At 50.7% G+C, this 26,718-nt stretch overlaps 2 protein-coding genes across 4 annotated transcripts in view; one reads left to right on the forward strand and one right to left on the reverse strand.

Annotated features, from left to right (window-relative positions):
* Positions 1-5,343, reverse strand: part of LOC135975576 (P-selectin-like) — a 31,150-nt gene extending 25,807 nt beyond the window's left edge. For both annotated transcript variants that reach the window (XM_065566897.1, XM_065566899.1), the window contains exons 1-2: positions 5,229-5,343; positions 3,078-3,168 (exon numbers count right to left, since the gene is read on the reverse strand). In XM_065566897.1, coding sequence (XP_065422969.1) covers positions 3,078-3,168; positions 5,229-5,231 — 94 coding nt within the window. In that variant the 5' untranslated portion in view covers positions 5,232-5,343. The remainder of the gene's footprint in view (positions 1-3,077; positions 3,169-5,228) is intronic.
* A 1,459-nt stretch (positions 5,344-6,802) lies between these two features.
* On the forward strand, positions 6,803-26,183 carry LOC135975577 (uncharacterized). 2 transcript variants are annotated; one of them, XM_065566901.1, is made up of 4 exons: positions 6,808-7,093; positions 16,175-16,219; positions 19,676-19,945; positions 26,000-26,183. In XM_065566901.1, the coding sequence occupies exons 1-4, from the start codon at positions 7,031-7,033 to the stop codon at positions 26,048-26,050; spliced, it is 429 nt and encodes a 142-aa protein (XP_065422973.1). In that variant the 5' UTR covers positions 6,808-7,030; the 3' UTR covers positions 26,051-26,183. The 2 variants fall into 2 exon arrangements, with proteins under 2 accessions (XP_065422972.1, XP_065422973.1); XM_065566900.1 differs by lacking the exon at positions 26,000-26,183 and having other exon boundaries at positions 6,803-7,093; positions 19,676-20,983.
* The last annotated feature ends 535 nt before the right edge of the window (positions 26,184-26,718 follow it).

Consider the following 26,718-nt stretch of genomic DNA (forward strand, 5'->3'; position numbering starts at 1 on the left):
AAGTCTCCCCCCGTCGACGCCGCGTACTCCTCTCGGCGAGCTGGAGTACCGGCGCCGACTGTGAGCACTTCCGGGATCGATCCGGGATCGATTTATCGCGTCTTAACCAGACGCGATAAATCTATCCCAGAACATCGATGGCGTGCTGCCGGACCAGCCGGTAAGTGAAGACTAGGCCTAAGATACAAGACATTTTTGGAGAGCTTTGTAAAATGGAGTTTTGAGAAGAAGCTGGCCCAGCTGATAGTGCTTACAAATCAGGAAAAGATAAAGATGAACTACAAATCAAGGCTGAAACTAGCACAGAGTTGAACGTGACATAACTGAAACACTGTATCTATATTACTTCTCATCATTACTTGATGCAATCAAGGGATTTTAGCTACAAAACAACCACCATATTGCAGTGTCTCTACGGTTACGGAAATCTATCTGAAAATAGCCCTGAAGTCAGATCTTCTTCCAAACAGTGCAGCCTAGGGACCTGCCCTCAGCTCAGTAGTGTTCATTTCAGGGAACATATCTTACACTTGATTTGCAAAGCATGGATCAAAAGTCTTGCACCATAGATTTAATACAACTTCAGGATTTGCCCCTTAGAGCTAAAGCTCAACCAAAAAATGTTTTTCTGCAGGAAATTCCAATATTTCAACCTTTGTTTTCATCCTGAAAGGTTGAAATATCATTTTTTTTTCACAAAATGAAAAAGTTCAGAAAAATGTTGATTAGGAAAAGTCAAAATGTTTCACTTCAAGTCAGTTCAACATTAAACTGTATCTGCCTATGGTGCTGCAGTGCATCCTGGGAGTTGTAGTTCAGTGGCCTTAGGCCCTCATTTTCCCCTGTGGGCCGGGATCCCTGGCTAGCCTGTCTCTCCCATGATACAACTGCAGCCATGTGTCCCAGCAGAGGGAAGACAACAGTGGATCATGGGAGATATAGTCTGGCCAAGGAGCCTGGCCTTTGGGATAAAATGGAGGCACGAAACACTAGGATTACCATATTTCCACAATCAAAAAAGAGGACACTGGGGGGGGAGTCCTGCCCTAGCCCCGCCCCCATCCACTCCCTCCCACTTCCAACCCCCTGACTGCCCCCCTCAGAACGCCCAACCCCTCATGCTTCTTGTCCCCTGACTGCTCCCTCCTGAGAACCCCCCCCACCCTAACTGCCCCCCTAGGACCCTACCTGTCCCCTGACTGCCCCGACCCTTATCCACTCGCATTGGTGTCAGGTTTGTAGAAATTTTGGGGGTGCCCAGAACCCGACCCCCCCACCTGCCTAAGGCTCTGGGAGGGGGTTGGGTGGGGGGAGGAGGTTTGGGGTACAGGTCCTGGGCTGGGGATTAGGGTTCAGGAGGAGTGCAGTGTGCAGGGATAGAGTTTGGGTGCTGGGTGCAAGCTCCGGGCTGGGGCAGGGGGTGGGTGTGCAGGAAGGGATGAGGGGTGCAGGCTCTGGGATGGAGTTTGGGGGTGGGAGGCAGTGCAAAGGGAGCGGGTGCAAGCTTTGGGAGGGAATTTGAAGGCAGGAGGGTGTGTGTGGGAAGGGGAGGGGGGTGGGGAGGGAGTTTGGGGATAGGAGGGGGTGCAGGGGTGAGGGCTGTGGATGAGGGGTTCATGATGCAGGAGGGGGCTCAGGGCTGGGGCAGAGGATTAGGGTGTGGTGGGATGAGGTCTCGGGATGAGGGGTTTGGGGCGTTGGAGAGGCTCAGGGCTGGGGTGGAAGGGCAGGGTAAGGGCAGCCTGTCTTGCGATTAGTGGATGGGTGGCACTAGGACCCTGGGGCAGCAGACAGCAGTTGCTGCCAGGAGGGCTTTGGAATGTGGGCAGCACAAGCAGGCACAGGAGAGGCGGGGGGGGATGCACGGAGGGGGAGTGGCAGGTGAAGGCCAGGGACCCATCCAACCCTCCCGCTCCCTGACTGCCCCCTGGGATTCCCCTTACCATGCCCATGCCGGTCAGATGCTAGCTCCACGCTTAGGCAAAACAAGCTGCCGGTGGGGCGGTTTGTGTCATTACACCGGGCTGCAGGCAGCAGGGGGGAGCAGGAGAGGGGCTCTGGCTGCTGGAGGCCAAGGGGAGCGGCTCAATCAGGCCCAGCCGCCCAATGAGCCATGCCGCACTCTGCATGGAAGGAAGGGAGGGAGGGAGGAGGAGGGGGGGAAATCCCGGACCTTTTAACCTTGTTACCAATTCCTCCCGGATGGCTATTTAAAGACGCAAAAGCTGGGCATGTCCGGGGAAATACGGATGGATGGTAACCCTAGAAACACCCAAAGTACAACTCCCATGAGACAGCATGTCACCAAAGATAGATGCAGGTTAATAGCAAACTGACTTGAAATGAAATGTTACTGTTCAGGTCAACAAACTGAAATATTTTCATTTGGGTTAATTGACCTGAAACAAAAGATTTGATTTAGATTTTCCCTAACGGAAAATCAAAAAAATTCAGCCACAGCTTGATTTAAAGAGCCAGGGTATTTAAAGGCCCCGCCCCTTCTGGTTGAGGCCACACCCCCTGCTGAGGACTCCAAAGTACCGGTAAGTCCTTTAAGTTACTTTCACCCCTAGGTCCAGACATTCTCAGTGCAGTTAGCAGGCCCAGGGAAGCACTTGCAGAGGGGAGGGCTGGCCTGGACCACAGTGCAGAGGAGATCATCGGCCCCTGGCCTGGCTGGGGAACTGTGAGCTGCCTTGGGAAGCCGTGCAGGCCCATGTGAAGGCCTCTCCATTGTAACTAGGGTGGAAGCGCCTGGCTCCCTCAGCCTCAGGGGGCCGTGTTTCTCAAGTAATTGCTAGGGACTCTACTGCTTTCTGGGATACAGAGGGGCCAAAAGCCAAGAGAAGAGATTAGGAGGAATAGGATTTAGGTCCCTAAATAATCACCCCAGGTGGGAATTCTGGCCAAATGAATCTGTTTCAACGGGCCTGGCATTGAAATGTCCTAGTTAGACCAGAGCGACTGATGGTGCCACAACAATACTACTCCCCTCCCAGGGCTTTCCAGGATACGTCTGTGAATTCTCCCCTGGCAGGGGCAGCGGCAGGCCATCAAAGAGCAGGAGGAAGGCTTACCCCAGCTAATGGCAACAAAGCACAGGAGTCGGGTGACATTCCAGCCACATCCCCAAGCCCTTGGACTGGAGCAGAGTCCTCCGGCGCTGCCCTGGGGGTCAGAAAAACATGTCCATAAACCCCTCTGTGCTTCACAGCAGGCAGGTCCAGGCATATTTACACACTGAGCTGAAACAGACACTGTTGGACACACCTGGCTGACACAGACACTGTCTCTGATTAGTTCCTATTTACCATGCAGATAAAATGCAGAATCTCAGAGGGAAGAGCTGCCAGCCTCCACAGGGGAAGAAGGAACAGTTGGAATTTCGGGCAAGTGATTCGATTTAGCAACATCATCTCTGTCAGGGTGGTTAAACACTGGAATAAATTGCCTAGGGAGGTTGTGGAATCTCCATCTCTGGAGATATTTAAGAGTAGGTTAGATAAATGTCTATCAGGGATGGTCTAGACAGTATTTGGTTCTGCCATGCGGGCAGGGGACTGGACTCGATGACCTCTCGAGGTCCCTTCCAGTCCTAGAATCTATGAATCTATGAATCTCCACAACAGGTTGTTAATGAACGTCCTGGAGAACGTGAGTATGAGTGTGAGATGTTGTCGGTCAGTGTCACGAGTTGAGCTCAGAGGATGGAGGCAGTTTTTGTCTATAAATCAGATAAACAGCTGAGCAGCTCAGTCAGTCGGAGCAATATTCCAGTTTAATAGAGTTATATTAGAATTAGAAACAATGGGAACCATCCCTGGGTCTAAACCTGAAATGCTGCAAGCTGCGCCAGCAGGCCCCTCCTCTCCCTGGGCTTCAGAGGGCAGGATCCTGCCCCAGCCCGAATGTCTACACAGCTGTGTGTAGGGCCATAGTGTGAGCTCTGCGAACCTGGGCTGTGAGACGCACTGCTGTGGGTGTAAAGCACAGTACAGATGTACCCTCTGGCATCTTACCAACAGGGGCTGAGCCCAGCCTTGCCAGAGATCTGGGGGAAAGGAGGGGTGTGGTCTGAACCAGTGAAGCTAGGCTGGTGGTGTGGCAAGGCCTGGCTGCACCTCTCATCCGGGTCTCAGCTTCCCAGGGGTGGCTGGCTGGCTCCCCAAGCAGCCTCCCAGGCCGGAGAGGCTCCATGCTGTCTTTTGGCTGGCAGGGAGGCTTTGAATGAGGCCGTCTCTGGTAGCCCATCTCCACTTTCCCAACCAATCCTCATGCTGGGGTTGCTGCTATTCCACCGCCCGTGCGCCAGCTCTTCCCAGTGACGCCCCCAAAGCCGGCTGTACCAGTCACCTGGCTGGAATTGGGGGGCACAGGGAGCCATTGGCTAGCATTCAGTAAGGTCATTAGTGTAGGAGCTCTGGAGGGAAGGCAGAAAGGAAGGGAAGGGGAAAGCGGGGAAGAGCCCCCCATGCAGTTTTTAACCTTTAGCTCTGCTTCCCAGGTCGGGATCTCGAGCTGATGTGCAGGGGATATTCATGGGTTTGCTGGGGGAGAGAGCTACCCAGCTCAGGGGACTGAGGGAAATCCCAATTGCACAGCATGGGGGTGGGGGCTGTCCTTACCGGTTCAGGGTTGGGCTGTGGGGTGGGGAGGGGTTCTCTCCCTGGCCACTCAGGGCGGGACAGTGGGGTGAGGGGTTCTCCCTGCGCAGCTCAGGGCTGGGTGGGAGTGCATGAGGGGGCTTGCCTCAGCTCAGGGCTGGACAGTAGAGGGGGAAGGGACTCTCTTGACAGCTCAGGGCTGGGCAGCAGTGGGCGGGGGAGGGGGCTCACCTGACAGCTCAGGGCGGGGCAGTGGGGCTCTGCTGGTTGAAGCTGGGTGGTCTCATTTCAATTAATCTTGGCGAGTTGAGCACAGGAGAGAACTCAACCCCCCCTCACCACCTGGAGTTTCCTTCTGCAGGGGTCTTGGGGCACTGTCAGGGCATCGTCCCTGCTGCCCATGCAGGGTCCTGCTCTGGGGGCCATTTGGGGTCTCTGTTCCTGGCACTGTCCCCTGTCCCCACACTCAGAGGTGTCTGGGGCGGGGAGTGGGGGCTGTTGCTAAGGAGCCAGCTTGTAGCTCTCCCTTGTGAGCAGCAGCTCCTCTGCCCGCCTCCCTCCTTCCTAAACACTGCACAGGTGAAGCCAGCCACGTCCCCAGGTAGAAGAAGGTGCTAGACCTACCATCTCCAGTGCCGACCTGCCAGCCTCCCCTCTCGCTCAATCCCTGGACCGGAGACAGCTTAAACCGTCCCTCTGCTTGGCTGTGTCTTGCAGCACTTCCTTTCACGTGTGCAGAACCTCACTGCATCCCTTTCCTATTCCTCCCCCCGCACCGAGTCACAGCTTGAAGAGTCATTGGGCCAGAGAGAGTGTGACTATGAAGCCTGGTGGGTAGGGACTGAGCTGGGAGGTGGGAAATCCAGGGCCCAGTCCCCTGCTCCAATGATCTGGTATTGATCCAGAATACGACAGCTGAAACCGAGGGATCCTCCATCAGAATATCCCTTAGCCCAGTGGTTAGGAAACCTATCCTGTGCCAATCCTTTCTCCGCCGCAAGTAAATGGGGGAATTGAACCTGGGGTTCCCACAGGCCAGCTGAGTGTGCTAACCAGTGGGCTAGAAGCCATACGGTGGACACCACCACCTCCTTCGCTGCCAGCCAGACTTTGATGGGACCTGCTCCGGTAGGTGGCCTCTGAGCGCGCATACTGGCTTGGACCCTGCATGCAAGTCTGATGGTGCCTGTCTTCCCCCGATTCACAGATCGCACTGGGGCGTAGGCAGGAGCTAAGTACTCAGGCGCCTAGAGGGAGACAGCAGGGCACATGCCCCAAGGCACAAACTTAGGGGTGGAGGCAACTTTTCCCTGAAAACGTTGGTGCCAAATGAGTTTAGGCGCCTACATGGGCCAGGGGGAGGTTTGTGGATCTCAGTGAAGTCTCAAACTGAGACTTAGGCACCTAAACCCCAGACCTAGTCTGGGGTTTAGCTGCCTGTGATTTTCTTGGGGTACCCAGGACTGAGGTACTCTAGCCAGAGGGAGCCTTGCTGTGGTGGCTGGGGTCAGCTCCCTAACCCCACCAGCCCGTCAGCCACTCAATCGCTCTCCTATGGGCTAGGCCAGCCCTGTCTGCCTCACAGGTGCACCCCAGTCCCCTTGAAGCATTCCCCCTGTGATATCCAGCCCCTGATGCTGGCTACTCCCAGAAAGCCCAGATCCTCTGCCCCCAAAGGAGCAACATATCCCACTTTACCAGTTTCACCTTAAATCATTGCTCCTGTAAACCACACAGCACTTGTAGTGAAACAAGAGAAGGTTTATTTAAGAGAGAATACAGATTCCACTATAAACAAGTGAGCAGGTGAAACCGGTGGTTACAATACAAAACAAAATCATAAAATGCAAACTAGGGCCACACTTATCAATAGTTCCCTTTCCTAGCGGGCAAAATAACCTCCCACCCCCCCTGAATTTCAGTCTGTTGCAGAATTCGCTAGTGTCACAGGAACCAGGATCCAAACTTTCATGAAACACCCCCGTTCAGCAAGATGTTTCCTCAGTGAATGGATTCAGGGGGCCTCTCCCCTTCAGTGTTACACTGAAAAAGTCTTTTGTTTCTATTCCCAGGCAGGGTGATCCCTTGTCTGTTGTAATGTTCCTTTTTTACTGCCAAGTGGTTTCGATTGTTTTCAGTTGTCTCCAGGGTCAGCTTTAGGCTGATTCCACCGATTCCCCCGAATTGGGCCCCGCGCCTAAGAGGGCCCCGCGCAGATCGGGCAGCGTCCCTGCCTGAAGCAAAGCTCTGTGGCTCTCCCGGAAGCAGCAACTGTTGCTGCTAGGCAATGAGAGACGCTGGCCAGCAGAGGCAGCGGTGGCTGTTGCAGGTCGGGAGTGGGGGAGAAGGCACATGTGCTTTGCAGCCTTCCCCTCCCCTCCCCTCGGCACTCAACTGGAGGAGACCCCGAGAGGGCTTCCAGTCCGATGGGAGACAGGAGTCTCTGCAGTAGACTTCACTCACCTGAGCAGCTGCTGGGGCCTCGGTCGGTGAGTGTTTGATCCTGTGATTCCCCCTAGGTTTGTAATATTGGGTTGGTTTTGTGGTTTTCGGTGGTGTTGCTGTTTGAGGGTGAGTTTGTGCCTGCCTGTGTCTGTTTCAAAACTAAACTCGGGATCATGTAACCCAGGAAGAAAGCCCCGAGCCTGTACTTAGTGCTGTGAATTCCAGGTGAGAGAGAGAGAGAGGGAGGTTTGGATGAGGAAATCAAATACATCAAGAGGGGAGAATGCGAAAGGTCTGCAACACGACAGGCTGAGACTTTTATCTCTTCTCCCACCACCCCAGAGAGGGGAAACTGAGGCACGGGGTGATCTGATTCCCCTCCCCAAATTATTTTGCAAAGGAGGGGGACGGGGCTCCTATCCAAACCAGTTCCCTTCCCATCAACTCTGCTTCCCCTGCTGCAAGACCGCTGTAGGGGCTAAATATTTCCATTAAACTCTGGCTCCTTCATTTCTCTGCAAAAATAAAATAGACCGGCTTTGGGGCGAGGGGGGGAAATAGCCCTCATTCAACAGGGCAATTGATTACAAAGTGGGGGGAAAATCTTATTCTACTACTAGCAAAAAGACATTTTTCTTTTACCTTAATTATACTACCATAGGGGCCCGCTATAACATATTACCAAGGATCAATACAAAGTCATATAAAAGTTATACAAAAATGCATAATGCAGAGATTTATCTACAACTGCATTGATTGACTGCTATGTGCAGTAATATAGTGACCCCTGGGTCTTTGAATGAGGCTTTATACTTGGGGGGGGGGGGTGAGCGGCAAGTCGGGGGCGAGCGGGTGGGCAAGCAGCGGGTGCCAGCAGGGGTTCTAGGGGCGGGCATGGGGGTTTCTGGCAGGGGAGTGAGAAGATGAAAGGAGGCGAGTGGTGGGTGGGGGACTGACTAGGAGGGACGCAGCAAGCCAGCGGAGGGTTAGGGGGTGAAGAGGGGGGTGATGGTGGGGCCGAGCGGGGAGGGGGCGGGTCCTATTTTACTGCTGTGATCTGGTCACCCTATGTGTGCCGTTTCCTCCCCCCCCCGCCCCCAAACCTTCCTTTTCGGCCCACAGCTGTTTCGGTGGGGCGGCGCTGGGGAAGCAGGGTTTGTTTCCGCGGCGAGGGCGGAATTGTTTCTGCGGGGCAGGGCGGTACTGCGGGGGGGAGGAGGGCATGAGCTTTCTGTAGATACCTTACATATTACCCCTTCTGGATAAATACCCTGCAATACATAATTGGTGTAGTGAGTTTGTCAGGTCTGAGATTAAAGTTGTTTGCAAAAAAACGGGCCCCTTTGCCAAGGGGCCTGAGTGTCACAGCATCCAAGTACCTTTGTGAGCCCCATCCATTGTCCCTAGTCCCAAGGCCTCTATGCAGTGGGATGGGATGTGGGGGGAGGACAGCCCCTGCACAGCCATGCTAGAGTCTGCAGATCCTGGCACAAGTGGAGAAGAGGGGCTGCACTCCTGATTCCCCCTCTCTGCATGCCATGGGGCAGGGAGTGGGAGCATCCATGGCTAGGACCCCCAAGTGCCAGCCGGGGGGACAGGCTGGGTGGAAGCTCGGCCCTTATCTTCAAGGTGCTCCATGGCCTGGGCCCAGGGATGAGACTGTGGGTGACAGCTCCGCTGCTCCGGCCCAGTGGACTCTCTATCACAAGGGTAAAGCTCATCTGTGCAGGAGACAGAACTTAATTGACAGCTGGCCCCAGACGGTGGAACGAGCTCCCCACAAACCCAGACCCATTCCAAACCTCCCCATTCCTGCTGCAAGGACCAGGAGCCTGGGTCGGACCTGCCTTCTCTACTGGAAACAGAGCCATGTGTGTAAATATCTGTGTATAAATCTTACCAAAACAAGACACACCCTTGCACATGCTTTTGCCCCATGAGCGAATGAGAGAACAAACACTACATGACAGAGGTCAGTCCTTAATTCCCATCTGGACGCTACATGGATGCTTCAGAGATGAGTGCAGGATAAGAACTTGACTAGACTAGACTAGACTAAGTGACACCTCGAGATGGGGTGAAGTAGCCTCTTGGCCCCAGAAATAGAATCTCTCAAATCCCTTCAGAATGCAGCCGCCCCTTCCAGTCCCTCCTGGGCCCACCCATCCCAGCCAGGTCACAGTGACCCAGCCCCATTCTCCCGGACCCTGCCAGATGAAGGACTGTGCCCGGCTCATCCGAGTGACTTAGAACCTTAGTCACTGCTGTCCAGGGGACCCAGGGCAGACCCAGGCTCCCAGTGTCTCAGTCATTCAGGCATTGGGACCCAGCCTCCTCAGTCTTGTTGATGGGCTAAAAACCATCATCCCGGAAGGCAGGAGTGAGAGAAAGCACCAAGCCAGAGCACAGTGGGGCTAGACTAGAAATGCTCAAGCAGCCCCACAGCAGCTGTCCCTGGCGCACTGGCTGTGATACGGTCCATTGAATGGACAAAATGAAATATGTCTGAGCTGGTCTAGTGGACAGAGCCTAGGACGGGACTCAGGAAACCTGGGCTAGGCTGCAGGGGGATCTTGAACAAGTCCCTGTTAATATCTAGGCTTGTTTGTCAGGCTGAGACAGAAGTTTGGGTTTGACTTGTTGATACTCTTATCTCGTATCCTAATATGTGTGAAGAACAATGAACAAAGACACTGTGTGTTGCATTTCCCACAGTCAGGTGGGGCTTTTAGTGCAATGGGAAAAGATAAGAGATGGAGCTAAAGTGTTATGGGCACGGTGGGAGTGAGGAAAAGCTGGACCAGGGTAAGGCCTTCGAGGTGACCGGCAAGTGGGACTCCAGCAACCACTTTCTCCCCACGGGCAGCTTCACTCAATTCGCCGACTGGCGGTTCATACACCGCGCCTGACTGATTGCGTTCCTCTCAATGAAGCCGTCCGCCACAGGAACCGGGACAAGCACTGCAGGAAGTGCAGGTACATCATGGAGACCCTGCCCTACGTCCTGTGCAGCTGCAAGCCCCACGCCAGAGCCTGGCAGCTGCGCCACAACGCCGTCCAGGACCACCTAGTGAAGGCCATCGCCCCACGCCTGGGAGAGAGCGCCATTAACCGCGCTATCCCCGACACCGACAGCCCGCTGCACCTGGACATCGTCGTCACGGACGAGGATTGGAAAAAGATCATCCTCGTCGATGTGACAATCCCGTTCGAGAATAGGACACCGGCCTTCCGCGAAGCCCAAGCCTGCAAACTTGAAAAGTACGCCCCCCTGGCTGACACCCTGCGGGCAAAGGGCTATGAGGTGTACACCGACGCTCTGATCGTTGGGGCCCTGGGCGCCTGGGACCCCTGTAACAAGCGCGTACTTACGACCTACGGGGTAGGCCATCGCTACGCGCGGCTCATGCGAAGTCTAATGGTCTCGGACGCTATCCGATGGTCCCGAGACATTTATACAGAGCACATCACTGGCCACCGCCAATACCGAGAGTGAGCCAGCGTGACTTCACGCACCCGCAATGAAGAAGAGACCTGAAGACTTCCTCTGTTGGACCTTATCCCCTGAACCCTCAAACTGAACTGCACCATATGAGGGTCATCCTATCCTCATTACCCGGCCCACTTATTTATACCTATGATTGCCTGTAATTCCTGTATGAGTGATGTACCCTCACTGCTTACTGACTGTATCTTGATTCATCCACCTTATACCCCCCCCCGCCCATTGGGGATATTGCAGACTGTATGTGTTATGCATATATCAAAATACTAACATCCCCCTATACTCTGTATGTCACCCCCGATGACTAATAACTGAAGTTTCAACACTCTGTATCATCTATTTTTAAACATTTTCTAATAAAAATTTTAAATCTGAGCATACACTGAAAGGCTGCCTGGCTCCTTTCTCAAGCCAAGGTCAAGCAACCAGTTAGGAGGGGCAAGGGGACATGGGGGCGGGAGGCATAAGAAACACTAAAGGCCAAAGAAACGCCTGGCCTTGGCCAGAGCACAACCCTCTCCTCACCCCCCATGGGATACAAAAGAGGTGGGACGAAGACCCGGGTATATCTGGGCCTGCTAAGAAGGAGGAGGTGGGAATGGGGACACAGGCAAGGCTCTGCGGTGTCGGAGCGGGGAAGGGGGACGTGGGTTAACGCTCTGCAGCATCGGAGCTGGGAAGGGGGATCGGGATAAACGCTCTGTTGCGTCGGAGCTGGGGAAGGGGATCAGGGTAACCACTCTGTGGCGTCGGAGCTGGGAATGGAACACTTGGGAACAGACTCTGCCAGCGTGTAGAGCTCTGGTTATGTTTGCTTGGAACTAACCCCAATAAACATCACGTTGCCGGCACTTCTGCTTTCTGGTCTTCTGCTTTCTGTCTGCGTGACAAGAACCCGGGGAGAGGGTGAAGGGAAAGCGCTCTAACAGTCTCTTCCTCTCCCTGTGCTTCAGTTGCTGAATCTGTAACATGGGAATAAGGACATCGAGCTCCTTTGCACAGCACCTGGAGATCTTCTGATGGAAAACACTGTATAGGAACCAGGTGTTATTACTCTAGGAGACTGGAGCCTAATCAGATGCTGACTTAACAGAGCCCTCTCCCAGAATGGAATGCATTGTCTGATATTGGGCTAATGACAGGGTGGTCATTTTTAGGATAGGTTGGATAACTATTGGCTTGTACTTGTGAGGAATGGGATACGTGGGTGTCCTTCCCACAGCCATTAGAATGAAGGGTTCATAGTAGGACAGTGAATATGTTTCCCCAAGTTTTCCAATTTCCTTCAGAACTAGGTCCCATTGTCTCTGTCTCATCTAGGATTGCTCTGTGCTCTGGTGGAGTCTTTTGTTCTGTCCTGCTTCCAGGTGAAATAGTCCTGGAGGGATGTTTTTCCCCAGGAATTACTCTGCCCACTTCCAACCAAAAGCAAAATCAGAACACCCTTAGCTCCACACATTTCTGATTCCAAAGAATTGCCTTTGGCTCCAGAAGGATGAATCCCAGACAAAAGGAGGAACCTGCAGCGCAGACCAGTAAAAACTATGAGACACTTGGCCAATGTCAATCAAGCCTAGAGTGGTGTGCCAGACTCTAACCATCTTCCATTTGCAAAATGTTTGGGGTAGAATTGTACATTTTAGTGGAGTAAATATACACCAACGGGGCTGGCCTGAGAGGCTGTGTTAATTCCCAGTAATTTGGTGGCATCAAATGCACATGGCGTGTGGGATTCTATACATTAAAATAACAGTCAACCAGACCTAATTCCTCTCTGTTCTGTCCCCAAAGACTGTTGCTGAAGAAGAAGGTAGAGGTCCACAGCTTGCCTTCCAAGTTCCACCTCAACACAGAAAGCTGCTTTGCAGCCTCACTCTGACATCCTTTTGCAATCACTGAAGGCCTCTGTCACCGCAGCTACAGCCGCAGAGCGAGGGACAGCCCTGCCCCATGGAGCACACAGCACCTGCCCAGTCACACAGTGGCGGGTATCAGTGCTGGACCTGAACCCACAGCTCCTGGGACCTAGGGCCTGAACCCAAAGACAGCCTTTCTGCTGCTCTGTGCAACATCTCTATGGGAGCCAGACTATCCCTGCCTCCAGAGTCATCCCAGGAAACCTGCCTTCCCCGCTGCAGGGCCCTTCTCTCCACCTAGCCAGCAGCGGTGCCATTTCAGGTTTTGGTAGGTGGGGGCAACTTTAGTTGTGATTCCAGGGGCTACTTAGGCACTCTAATTCCTATATAAAAGAAAGGAAATTAAATAAATATTAGACCCACTCAGCTCTAATACTAACATGTTCTGACATCTCGTGGCAAGTCACTTAAGGGAGACAGGTTAGGTTTAAAATGTTAATGTATGTTTTTACTTTGTTATTAACTCTGTGGAGAGAGCGACCCCGTCAGGACTCCTGGGCTCTATCTCAGCTCTGGGAGGGGAGTGGGCTCTAGTGGGTTACAGCGGGGGAGCTACATCTGGTTTCTATATAAAAATGGCCAGACTGGGTCTGACCAAGGGTCCATCTAGCCCAGTATCCTGTCTTCCAACAGTGGCCAATGCCAGGTGCCCCAGAGGAAATGAACAGAACAGGTGAGCCAGTGATCCATCCCCTGTCACCCACTCTCAGCTTCTGGCAAACAAAGGCTAGGGGTACACAGAACATGGGGTTGCATCCCTGCCTACCTTGGCTAATAGCCATTGATGGACCTGTCCTCCAGGAACTTCTCTAGTTCTTTTTTGAATCTTGTTATAGTTTTGGCCTTCACAACATCCCCTGGCAAAGAGTTCCACAGGTTGACTATGAAGAAATACTTTCTTTTGTTTGTTTTAAATCTGCTGCCTAGTAATTTCATTGGTGGCCCCTAGTTCTTATGTTATCTGATGGAATAATTAACATTTTCTTATTCAATTTTCATGATTTTCAACCCCCCTAGTCGTCTCTTTTCCAAGCTGAAAACCCCCAGTCTTTTTAATCTCTCCTCATAGGGAAGGTGTTCCACACCCCTAATCATTTCAGTTGCCCTTTCCAAATCTAATATGTCTTTTTTGAGATGGCATGACCAAATGCACACAGTATTCCAGATGTGGGCATACCATGGATTTAGATTGAGGCAATATGATATTTTCTGTCTCATTATCTATCCCTTTCTTAATAATTCCCAATATTCTGTTAGCTTTTTTGATTGCTACTGCACATTGAGTGGATGTTTCCAGAGAACTATCCACAATGACTCCACGATCTCTTTCTTGAGTAGTAACAGCTAATTTAGACCCCAGCATTTTGTATTTATAGTTGGGATTAGATTTTCGATTGTGCATTACTTTGCATTTGTTAACATTGAATTTCATCTGCCATTATGTAGCCCAGTCACCCAGTTTTGTGAGATCCCTTTGTAACTCTTTGAAGTCAGCTTTGGACTTAACTATCTTGAGTAGTTTTGTATCACCTGCAGATTTTACCCCCATTTCCAGATCATTTATGAATATGTTGATTAGCACTGGTCCCAGTACAGACCCCTGGGGACACTACATTTATTCCTACCCTTTGTTTCCTATCTTTTAACTGGAGTGCCTGGCAATGCTTTCGGTATCATCTAACGATCCTTAATTTAATGTAATGACAAGCCTTTTGTTATCATAATCAGCCAGCCTCTGTTTATAAACAAGTTTCAGAGTAACAGCCGTGTTAGTCTGTATCCGCAAAAAGAAGAACAGGAGTACTTGTGGCACCTTAGAGACTAACAAATTTATTAGAGCATAAGCTTTCGTGGACTACAGCCCACTTCTTCGATATGCATCCGAAGAAGTGGGCTGTAGTCCACGAAAGCTTATGCTCTAATAAATTTGTTAGTCTCTAAGGTGCCACAAGTACTCCTGTTCTTCTTTTTGTTTATAAACAAACTCCCTGCCCCAAGGGCACAAGCTGGGAGCAGCAAAGAACTCATCACAGATCACACTCAAGCTGTATTGCAGTTAAGAGCTCCATATGGGGCTAGGGCGAGGTCTGCTCACAGCCCACAGGTAAGAAACTCTGGGGCTAGAGGCCCCCCCGGCCCCTCCTAAATGATACCCACGCCGGCCAGTCCTTGAAGTGATGGGGCCAGCCCAGCCCAGCCTGGTGTCAGCACCAGCCATCCAGAGACAATGTGCTGAGAGCATGTTCAGTGCACACATCTGGCCACACGCTACTGCCCTTAGTGTCCAGCTGTGTGGGCCATTGTGCACATGAAGGGACAAGTCAAGCTGAATGGCCCAGTAAGGAACATTTAGCTCACAACGGACCCTGGAAAACGCCTGTCTACACTGAATGGACTTTTTGTGAACGTTCTAACTAGAAGATGGGTGGGGGTGATGGACATGTAACTTGCCCATGTGACTCCAAACACCATCTTCACAATGAGAACAGATTTCCCTGCACTTGGCACTTGGCAGAAGCTAAAGGGCCCTGACCTGGAAACATTTCTATTTGCCTCTTTCCTGCTTCAGCCTCCGGGCTATGAACATCTACTAATGGGGGCATCTAACCAAGGAAGTGAGGACTTTAAGGTAATCTGGAGCCTTCATATTTCCTTGATCCTTTGCAGATGAACTTATGAGTTGGGTATGGTACAGAGACTGTTCTAGCCTCATTGATTGGTGAGTTTTCTCTTGCAGTGGACAAAGATCAGATGTCTGTTGACTTTCTCACATGAGTCAGCAGCCTTTGATACCTGTGGTATAAACAACATAGCCCTTACTTGAGTGGTTTTGTTCTTTCCTCTCCAAATGTCAAAGCCTGTTCCCATTGACCTCAATAACAAAACACCTTTTGATTTCAATGGGAACAGGACTTGGCCCCAAGAGATCAGAGAATGTGATTTTGATCAATTGCTTCTCTGTCCAGAGACCGTTCTCATGCATGTTCTGCCAGGCTGATTTTGATTGCCCCTCCTGTATGTCATGCTGAGGAAAATAATAAAACAATTTGGGCTGTAGGTCTATCAAGATGCACATGGCACACACAGGTCTATGCCTCTATTCCATCAAACCCAGATGGTGCCGCATCTTTGCTTTCCTAGTGCCTGGCGGAGAGCAATACTTAGAGAAAGGCAAGCTGGCAGAAGCATAGTTTGGCCATAAGGGAGGCACTGATACTGTGTTAAGGGAAAGTGGGGTGATGAAAAATGATCATTTCAGTGAAGAGCCCTCCAGACACCAAACAAATCTGTCAGATATTGATCACTACAGCACCTCGCACTTCTCCAGATGTCAGGAGAGCAGAGGGCTGAGCTTTTAAAGAAGCAATTAGAGAAGCTGATCGTCCCCGTTTGTGAGGTGAGACATGCACATGCTCAGAGAGTTCAGGTGACAATAATGGATCTGGTCAGTCTTTCAGATGGAAGAAATGCAGCTGAGCTGATCTTCCCAGACAGGAAGGCTTGGAAGTTGCAAACGATCATGATAGCGATCCATTTTTGTTCACCAAAGAAAAAATGGAGCTGGGTGGTAACATTGGTATTTAGACATCTCAGTAAATAAGAGGGCAACTGAAAGGTGAGCATTTGAACTGCTCTTGCAAGAGATTAGCTGTGCTACTGATTATATTTGTGCAGAATTGTTCATTGCACTTTATTGTCTTTAGAAGTGCAGGAAGAAGATACATGAAGTGGATCATTCCTGTGACGAGGTAAGACGTGCTCCGTCTCATGGCAATAATCTAGAAGTCAATGATTCTGGGTACATTTTCAGATTCTTCTGCCATTCAGAGGGGAATACCACAAAACTGATGACAGCCATTCTTGCAGAGATGTAAGAAAAGCATCTCCTCTCTCTAGTTAAGGGACCACCCATCAAGATTTAGACATTGCAAAAGGAGAGCAATGCTCAGACCATCACTGACAAAGAGATGAGCATTCAATGTTCTCTTCATGCTAAATAAATCGGATGCAAAGCAACATTTCAGTGTAAGACCCCAGAATCTGAACATACCAAGTAATAATAAAGTATCTTTCAAATACTGCTCATTACAGCTGACTGGGCTTCAAGCTGTGGGAACAGTAGGAAGATTTATGCCAGGAAGATATACGAAAGGTGATTGTTCTGTTGAGAGGTGAGAAATGCCTTCAAGCATTCCTTTGGAAATAAATGGATGAGACCATACTTTCAGGTACGAGAAATGCCGATGATCTTCCCTTTGGAGAGAAGAAATTGACAAGCAGTTGACAAACTGCACAGCTCAGTAAACTTCTGAAAAGAAATCAACTCAGTGACCAGATTGGGAGTTTCACCTGTAGTACAATGAAGCTGGTGGTATATATGAAGAGAAGGGATCTTGGATTAGATGTTAGTAGATAAGTAATTGAGCTGTTTGTAATTTTCCAGGTGATAGTGGCACAGCTGGCCATGAACAGTAAGAAAATACTCCTGGTTTTACACTCTGACTGGGTGCTGAACTATGCAGTTGGGTCTAACTCTGTCAGGTTATGGCTCAGAGAAAATTGGCCGTTCTAACGGGGAAGCGGTGTAGCTGTCTCTGTCAGTTAGATTCACAGTGCATCTGCTTCTGCTGTGAGTGGTGTTGAAATCCACCTGGCAAGAGAGACACAAAGGAGCTGGTTGTGAATATAGAGAGAGGAACTGGAAGGAGAAGTTAGTGCAGGGGAAGAGGAAAGCAATGTAAGAGGTTGTGTCTGTCAGGACTGACCAGTGGAGCTGGTTGTAACTGTCACAGGTCAGCAATATCTGGTTGTATCTGTGTTATGAAGAGGCTGATTGATACCTGCCTATGGAGGAAGAGGCTGTTGAACCCACCAAGGATAAAGCAGTGCAGATGGTCAGAGCAGCCAGTAGGGAAACGATGCTGCTGCTGGTGGTACTGGTGAAGAAATAGCATTCACCTTGACAGGGCTGTGGGAGGATTCAAATTCGTATCTGTTCACCTGCTGGGGAAGGAGAGCAGTTGGTTCTGTCTGCCAGGATGGAAGCAATGAAGTGAGTCGTACCTTATCAGAGGAAAGCACTGGTGATTGGCGAATACTGGGACACAGACTGTATCTCAGGGTGTGACTGGGGCAGGGTGTGTAACCATAGCAACCAGTGGGTCCTTTCCCATTGTGGTCCTTGCTCGCATGCACAGGGTCAAACTGATCATCATGGTTGGGGTCAGGAAGGAATTTTCCTCCAGGGCAGATTGGAGGTTTTTCGCCTTCCTCTGGGACATCGAGCAGGGACCAGCCCTTAGGGCCATTTAGAAACAGACAATAAAAAATAATAGAAAGTGAAATGTGTCACCTTTCATCATTGCCTCTGTGCTTCTTTTAAAAATAAGCTGTCCTCCCCCTCCCCCATACACATGACCCTTCCCCATCTCTCTGCACACGGGACCTTCCCTCCACCAGCAGTGTGTCACCCTCCCCCACCCTCTGCAATCATCACAGCTCTCCCCACTTGTTTCCCTTGTTTTCTCTGCCTGTATCTATTCTATTTCCTCTTCCATCCCCCCTTTTCTGGGGCTATTTCCATCAGATCTTTTCTTGTCTTTTGTGTTTTTCTTTTTTTTTTGCTGTCTTTTGTTTTCTATCTTTTCTCTCCATTTACTTCCTGCAACGGGGTGGACTGGGCCCAGAGGCCCCCTGCTGGAGGCCTTAGGGTCCTGCCACATCCATCCCAGGAAAGAAGCAGTGGAGCTAAGCCCTCCAAGCAGCCTAGAGAGACTGTGCAGGAAGTGACCAATCAGGAAAAGGCTGCAGAAAGCAGCCAATCAGGGCTCAGGAGGGCCATATAAAAGGAGCTGCAGCGGCTGTATCAGTCAGTTCCTTGTTGGAGCTAGAGGGGCTCTTGGCTGGCCAAAGGGAATAGCAGCACCATGGACACCTCAGTGCTGGTGAGCAGTGAGGAAGAGCTCCTGGCTGAACCTAGAAGAGCCCTGAGGTAAGGGTGAAGTATTGGTGAAGGCTGGGGCTGTGGGAAAGTGGCCCAGGGAAGTATCTGTGGTGTGTGGCTGCTATTCTTTGGATTTCTGGGCTGGGACCTGGAGTAGTGAGTGGGCCTGGTCCGGTCCAGTCCCCTCCCCTCCCATAGGTCACTGGAGAAGTGGGCTTACAGTTGAACTGTCATGCACCCCCAGAAGGGGAACAGAACTGCTAAGAGGCTCAGCTGGGGCCAGAAGAGACCCAGTGGGTGAAAATGACTGTCTCCAGGGAGGGAGGACTTCCTGGGGGTATGGCCTGATACTATTTGTAAACTGCAGGCACACTTGACCAGGCAATGCTCATGAAAGATAGGTGCCATCCTGTTATACTTTCCTCTTTTCCCTTGCAGTTCTCTGGTTGCCTTGCCTTCTGGCCCAAAGCTTCCCAATCTCCTGCCCTGCTCCCTGGCTGTTTCTAATTGGCTCCAGGTGCCAACAAAAAAGCAAAGTCTGACTCAAATACTATATGAAGGAGTCTTCTAAAAACACCTGTAGTAAAGGGATATTGACAAGGTCCCCCATCAAGTGAAATTCCCCATGGTGCAGAGAGCTGGGCCAAGGCCTGTGCCCCAGGTAAACTTGCAAACCAGGGTTTAGCTCCCCAGTGTTCACACACAAGCTCAGAGTTGTGCACTCCACTGTAATGCAGAGGAGTGGCATTTCCCCTGGGTCCTCTGTCACCCCCATAAGATCCTACTGCAGTAAAACACAGCCCCGTCCCTCATACCCACTCAGAGGAAAGCTGTGTGAATGTTCCCAGCTGTGATGGGGAAGGAGCACAGGGTAAAGTTCTAGCCCCACTGAAGTCAGTGGGAACTTTGCCATTGACTCCCATAGTGCTGGGAGTTCACCCATAGCCTTGCTGATCACAGGTCAAACAGAAGCATGGACACTCCTCGGTTCAGTGCACCTAGGGGGTGTTTATTTGTTAACCAAGAGAACAACTGCTGTTGGAATGACCTGTAACTGGTCAGCGGCGAACAGCAGAGGCTAACAGCGGGAGTTTGCCTGGGAGTTCGCGTGGGGAGAGTGCACTGAGGCTTTCATCTGCAGGTTTCTCTGAGTAGTTCCTGCAACAGTTGAGGAAGCTCTTAAGAGGACGGTGATATGGAAGGTGAGCGATCAGCTGTTGTAACCTGCACAGGTTGTGCCATGTTTGTCTTTCTTCCACAGGACAGAAGCGACTTTGTCTGTACAAAGTGCAAGCTGGTCTCCATATTGGAAGAGAAGGTTCGAGGGCTGGAGAAACGAGTGTCGACTCTGCGTTGCATAAGGGAAAATGAAGATTTCCTGGACAGACGTCAGGAGATGCTTCTACGGCCACAATGTTCTGAAGATTCAGAGCAGGCGCAGCAGGGACAGAAGGATTGTGAGGAGGTTTGGCAGCATGTGACCTCCAGAAGGAGAAAGAGGAGCGTCCATGCACCAGCAATGGAGATACAGGTGAGCAATCGTTTCCATGTTCTCTCTACAGGTACTAATGCGGAGAGTGGACTAGATGACCCATCTGAGGGAAGGGAGCAGAAGGAGACTCCACCGATTGGAAGGCAAAAGATGCACTGTCCTAGGGATGGGGGTTCCACGACCACCACTCCCAAGAGGAGGAGGAGGGTGGTGGTGAACGGGGACGCCCTCCTCAGGGGGACTGAGTCATCTATCTGCCACCCTAACCGGGAAAACCAAGAGGTCTGCTGCTTGCCAGGAGCTAGGATACACGATGTGACGGAGAGACTGCCGAGACTCATCAAGCCCTCAGATCGCTACCCCTTCCTGCTTCTCCACGTGGGCACCAATGATACTGCCAAGAATGACCTTGAGCGGATCACTGCAGACTACGTGGCTCTGGGAAGAAGGATAAAGGAGTTTGAGGCGCAAGTGGTGTTCTCGTCCATCCTCCCTGTGCCAGGAAAAGGCCGGGGTAGAGACCGTCGAATCGTGGAAGTCAACGAATGGCTACGCAGGTGGTGTCGGAGAGAAGGCTTTGGATTCTTCGACCATGGGAAGGTGTTCCAAGAAGAAGGAGTGCTAGGCAGAGACGGGCTCCACCTAATGAAGAGAGGGAAGAGCATCTTCGCCAGCAGGCTGGCTAACCTAGTGAGGAGGGCTTTAAACTAGGTTCACTGGGGGAAGGAGACCAAAGCCCTGAGGTAAGTGGGGAAATGGGATCCTGGGAGGAAGCACAAGCAGGAGAGCGCAAGAGGGGAGGACTCCTGTCTCATGCTGAGAAAGAGGGACGATCGTTGAGTTATCTTAAGTGCCTATACACAAATGCAAGAAGCCTGGGAAACAAGCAGGGAGAACTGGAAGTCCTGGCACAGTCAGGGACCTATGATGTGATTGGAATAACAGAGACTTGGTGGGATAACTCACATGACTGGAGTACTGTCATGGATGGATATAAACTGTTCAGGAAGGACAGGCAGGGCAGAAAAGGTGGGGGAGTTGCGTTGTATGTAAGAGAGGAGTATGACTGCTCAGAGCTCCGGTATGAAACTGCAGAAAAACCTGAGAGTCTCTGGATAAAGTTGAGAAGTGTGAGCAACAAGGGTGATGTTGTGGTTGGAGTCTGCTACAGACGACCAGACCAGGGGGATGAGGTGGACGAGGCTTTCTTCTGGCAACTAGCAGAAGTTGCTAGATCGCAGGCCCTGGTTCTCATGGGAGACTTTAATCACCCTGATATCTGCTGGGAGAGCAATACAGCGGTGCACAGGCAATCCAGGAAATTTTGGGAAAGTGTAGGGGACAATTTCCTGGTGCAAGTGCTGGAGGAACCAACTAGGGGCAAAGCTTTTCTTGACCTGCTACTCACAAACAGGGAAGAACTAGTAGGGGAAGCAAAAGTCGATGGGAACCTGGGAGGCAGTGACCATGAGATGGTCGAGTTCAGGATCCTGACACAAGGAAGAAAGGAGAGCAGCAGAATACGGACCCTGGACTTCAGAAAAGCAGACTTTGACTCCCTCAGGGAACAGATGGGCAGGATCCCCTGGGAGAATAACATGAAGGGCAAAGGGGTCCAGGAGAGCTGGCTGTATTTTAAAGAATCCTTATTGAGGTTGCAGGAACAAACCATCCCGATGTGTAGAAAGAATAGTAAATATGGCAGGCGACCAGCTTGGCTAAACAGTGAAATCCTTGCTGATCTTAAACCCAAAAAAGAAGCTTACAAGAAGTGGAAGATTGGACAAATGACCAGGGAGGAGTATAAAAATATTGCTCAGGCATGCAGGAGTGAAATCAGGAAGGCCAAATCACACTTGGAGTTGCAGTTAGCAAGAGATGTTAAGAGTAACAAGAAGGGTTTCTTCAGGTATGTTAGCAACAAGAAGAAAATCAAGGAAAGTGTGGGCCCCTTACTCAATGAGGGAGGCAACCTAGTGACCAAGGATGTGGAAAAAGCTAATGTACTCAATGATTTTTTTGCCTCTGTCTTCACGCACAAGGTCAGCTCCCAGATTGCTGCACTGGGCAGTACAGCATGGGGAGAAGGTGACCAACCCTCTGTGGAGAAAGAAGTGGTTCGGGACTATTTAGAAAAACTGGACGTGCACAAGTCCATGGGGCCGGATGCGCTGCATCCGAGGGTGCTAAAGGAGTTGGCGGGTGAGATTGCAGAGCCATTAGCCATTATTTTTGAAAACTCATGGCGATCGGGGGAGGTCACAGATGACTGGAAAAAGGCTAATGTGGTGCTCATCTTTAAAAAAGGGAAGAAGGAGAATCCGGGGAACTACAGGCCAGTCAGCCTCACCTCAGTCCCTGGAAAAATCATGGAGCAGGTACTCAAGGAATCAATTATGAAACATTTAGAGGAGAGGAAAGTGATCAGGGACAGTCAGCATGGATTCACGAAGGGGAAGTCATGCCTGACTAACCTAATTGCCTTCTATGATGAGATAACTGGCTCTGTGGATGAGGGGAAAGCAGTGGATATGTTATTCCTTGACTTTAGCAAAGCTTTTGATACGGTCTCCCACAGTATTCTTGCCGCCAAGTTAAAGAAGTATGGGCTGGATGAATGGACTGTAAGGTGGATAGAAAGCTGGCTAGATCGTCGGGCTCAACAGGTAGTGATCAATGGCTCCATGTCTAGTTGGCAGCCGGTTTCAAGCGGAGTGCCCCAAGGGTCGGTCCTGGGGCCGGTTTTGTTTAATATCTTTATTAATGATCTGGAGGATGGTGTGGACTGCACTCTCAGCAAGTTTGCAGATGATACTAAACTAGGAGGCGTGGTAGATACACTAGAGGGTAGGGATCGGATACAGAGGGACCTAGACAAATTAGAGGATTGGGCCGAAAAAAACCTGATGAGGTTCAACAAGGACAAGTGCAGAGTCCTGCACTTAGGACGGAAGAATCCCATGCACTGCTACAGACTAGGGACCGAATGGCTAGGTAGCAGTTCTGCAGAAAAGGACCTAGGGGTCACAGTGGACGAGAAGCTGGATATGAGTCAACAGTGTGCTCTTGTTGCCAAGAAGGCTAACGGCATTTTGGGCTGTATAAGTAGGGGCATTGCCAGCAGATCGAGGGACGTGATCGTTCCCCTTTATTCGACATTGGTGAGGCCTCATCTGGAATACTGTGTCCAGTTTTGGGCCCCACACTACAAGAAGGATGTGGAAAAATTGGAAAGAGTCCAGCGGAGGGCAACAAAAATGAGTAGGGGTCTGGAGCACATGACTTATGAGGAGAGGCTGAGGGAACTGGGATTGTTTAGTCTCCAGAAGAGAAGAATGAAGGGGGATTTGATAGCACCCTTCAACTACCTGAAGGGGGGTTCCAAAAAGGATGGAGCTCGGCTGTTCTCAGTGGTGGCAGATGACAGAACAAGGAGCAATGGTCTCAAGTTGCAGTGGGGAAGTCCAGGTTGGATATCAGGAAAAACTATTTCACTAGGAGGGTGGTGAAACACTGGAATGCGTTACCTAGGGAGGTGGTGGAGTCTCCTTCCTTGGAGGTTTTTAAGGCCCGGCTTGACAAAGCCCTGGCTGGGATGATTTAGTTGGGAATTGGTCCTGCTTTGAGTAGGGGGTTGGACTAGATGACCTCTTGAGGTCCCTTCCAACTCTGATATTCTATGATTCTATGAACTCAGCCGCCACCCTCCACGGCCTAAAGATGTGTTAACCCAGTGGAGTTACCCTGTTAAAACTTGAATGTGTGAATTGTCACAGGAATGAACACCCTCCCAAAGCTCTGTAGCCCCCGGGTATGTGCCAATGTTCGCTCAGGAGCTTTTCCAACAGCTGGACAGGGTGTGACAGTGCCCCTTGGCACAGGCAGATGTCATCCTTTGCGTCCCTGCTGTGCCAAGATGCATCAAGATATGGCATCCCTGATTTCATTTGCATGCTGGGAACCAAGAGCAGTGTGCATATGGGTGGGATCTGGCTGTCTGTACAGAGTTTATAAATCTGACTTGTCTGGAGCCACTTTACCCTCACAAATGCTGTGGAGCGAGTGTGTCATAGGTTGCACCCCCACTCTGAACTTTAGGGTACAGATGTGGGAACCTGCATGAGAGAATCCCCTAAGCTTAATTTCCAGTTTAGATCTAGTTGCTGCCACCACCAAATAGTTTAAACACACATTTATGGGAGAGTTGTTTGGAAACTCTGGCTGATCTACACTATGAGTTTAGGTCGAATTTAGCAGCGTTAAATCGAATTAACCCTGCACCATTTACTTCGACATAAAAGGCTCTTAAAATCGATTTCTGTACTCCGAGGGGAGTAGCGCTGAAATTGACATTGCCGGTTCGAATTAGGGTTAGTGTGGATGCAATTTGACGGTATTGGCCTCTGGGAGCTATCCCACAGTGCACCATTGTGACCGCTCTGGACAGCAATCTGAACTCGGATGCACTGGCCATGTAGACAGGAAAAGCCCCGCGAACTTGTGAATTTCATTTCCTGTTTGCCCAGCGTGGAGAGCATAGGTGAACACGCAGAGCTCATCAGCACAGGTAACCATGCAGTCCGAGAATTGAAAAAGAGCTCCAGCATGGACCGTACAGGAGGTACTGGATCTGATCGCTGTATGGGGAGATGATTCCATGCTAGCAGAATTATGTTCCAAAAGACGAAATGCCAAAACATTTGAAAAAATCTCCAAGGGCATGATGGAGAGAGGCCACAATAGGGACTCACTACAGTGCCACGTGAAAGTTAAGGAGCTCAGACAAGCATACCAGAAAACCAAAGAAGAAAATGGAAGGTGCGGGGCAGAGCCGCACACATGCCGCTTCTATGCTGAGCTGCATGCAATTCTAGGGGGGGCCGCCACCACTACCCCACCCCGACCATGGATTCCGATGAGGAGTTACTCTCAGCCAAGCCTGAGTATTTTGCGGATGGGGAAGATGAGGAGGAGGAGGAGGACAACGAGCTTGAGGAGAGCACACAGCACACCGTTCTCCCCAACAGCCAGGATCTTTTTCTCAGCCTGACTGAAGTACCCTCCCAACCCTCCCAAGGCGGAATCCCAGGCAATGAAGCCATGGAAGGGACCTCTGGAGAGTGTACCTTTGTAAATATAAAACATGGTTTAAAAGCAAGCGTTTTTTAATGATTAATTTTCTCTGAGGACTTGGGATGCATTCGTGTCCAGCACAGCTACTGGAAAAGTCTGTTAATGTGTCTGGGGATTAAGCAGAAATCTTCCAGGGACATCTCCATGAAGCTCTCCTGGAGGTATGCCAAAAGCCTTCGCAGAAGGTTTCTGGGCAGGGCAGCCTTATTCCGTCCTCCATGGTAGGACACTATACCACTCCATGCTAGTAGCAAGTAATCTGGTATCATTGGATGACACAGCCTGGCAGCGTATGGTCCCGGTGTTTGCTGGCATTCAAGCAACATCCGTTCTTTATCTCGCTGTGTTATCCTCAGGAGAGTGATATCATTCATGGTAACCTATTTGAAATACGGGAATTTAATTAAGGGGACAGAGGTGGCCGTTCCTACTGGGCTGTTTGCCTGTGGCTGAAAAGAAATCCTTCCCTGCAGTTACCAAGCGGTGGGGCGGGCGTGGAGGGGGGGCCCATTGGCGCTGAGCTCTTCGCATTTCGCTAGCATGGATCTTCCCTGATACCAGCCACGCGGTGGGGGGAGGGGTAAAACGATCATCCCAGAGAATTGGATGGGGGGGTTAGTTTGGTTTCTTCTGCTGCACGTTAACACAAAAACCACAGCACTCAACGGGCTTTGCTTGGTATGGGAAAGGAGGGCGCTGCTTTTAAGAAGGTTGCAGAAGCCGAAAGACAACAGCTTACCGTGGCTGCATCCAAGCCGAATTCTGTTGTCCAGCCCTGCGTCTGTGATCTCTAACAGCAAAGCCACAGGCACTCAATATTAAGATGCAAAATGCGACCTTGTACCGAAATCACATGTGCTACGTCATCTGAATAGTGTTGTTCACCGTGAAAGAGTATAAGCATTGTTCTGTAAAATGTATCTTCTTAAATACTTCTCTCCCTTTTTTCCCCTCCTGCAGCTGCAAATTTTTCAAGCCTCCCTCCTCCGTCCCGAAGGCTATCTCAGATAAGGCGGCAAAAAAAATGCACGCGAGATGACATGTTCTCTAAGATCATGCAGTCGACCCACAATGAAAGAGCTCATATGAAACCCCACCTGGGCTACTTTGTCAGTTCTCTCCCTATGTTTATAATCAATTAATAAAGAATACATGATTTTTAAACGATAGTGACTTTATTTCCTTTGAAAGCAAGCTGTGATCGAAGGGGGGAGGGTGGGTTGCTTACAGGGAATGAGTCAATCAAGGGGGCGGGTTTTCATTGAGGAGAAACAAACAGAACTTTCACACCGTAGCCTGGCCAGTCATGAAACTGGTTTTCAAAGCTTCTCTGATGCGTAGCACTTCCTGGCGTGCTCTTCTAATTGCCCTGGTGTCTGGCTGCGCGTAATCAGCGGCAAGGCGATTTGCCTCAGCCTCCCACCCCGCCATAAACGTCTTCCCCCTTACTCTCACAGAGATTGTAGAGCACACAGGGAGCAGCAATAACTATGGGAATATTGGTTTGGCTGAGGTCTGAGCGAGTCAGTAAAGTGCGCCAGCGACCCTTTAAACGTCCAAAGGCACATTCTACCACGTTACCACCATTCTGCACTTGCTCAGCCTGTAGTTGAACAGCTCCTGATTCCTGTCCAGGCTGCCTGTGTATGGCTTCATGAGCCATGGCATAAGGGGTAGGC

This window comes from Chrysemys picta, chromosome 14 (assembly GCF_011386835.1).
Source record: "Chrysemys picta bellii isolate R12L10 chromosome 14, ASM1138683v2, whole genome shotgun sequence".
NCBI classification, from domain to species: Eukaryota; Metazoa; Chordata; order Testudines; family Emydidae; genus Chrysemys; species Chrysemys picta.

Bases quoted from the DNA above. Each gene is read 5' to 3' on its own strand.
- LOC135975577 (XM_065566900.1), top strand. From the start codon at position 7,031: ATGGGAGACAGGAGTCTCTGCAGTAGACTTCACTCACCTGAGCAGCTG. The intron at 7,094-16,174 runs GTGAGTGTTTGA...TATTGTCTTTAG, and splicing joins AGCTGCTGGGGCCTCGGTCG to AAGTGCAGGAAGAAGATACA. The intron at 16,220-19,675 runs GTAAGACGTGCT...TTTCTTCCACAG, and splicing joins TGGATCATTCCTGTGACGAG to GACAGAAGCGACTTTGTCTG.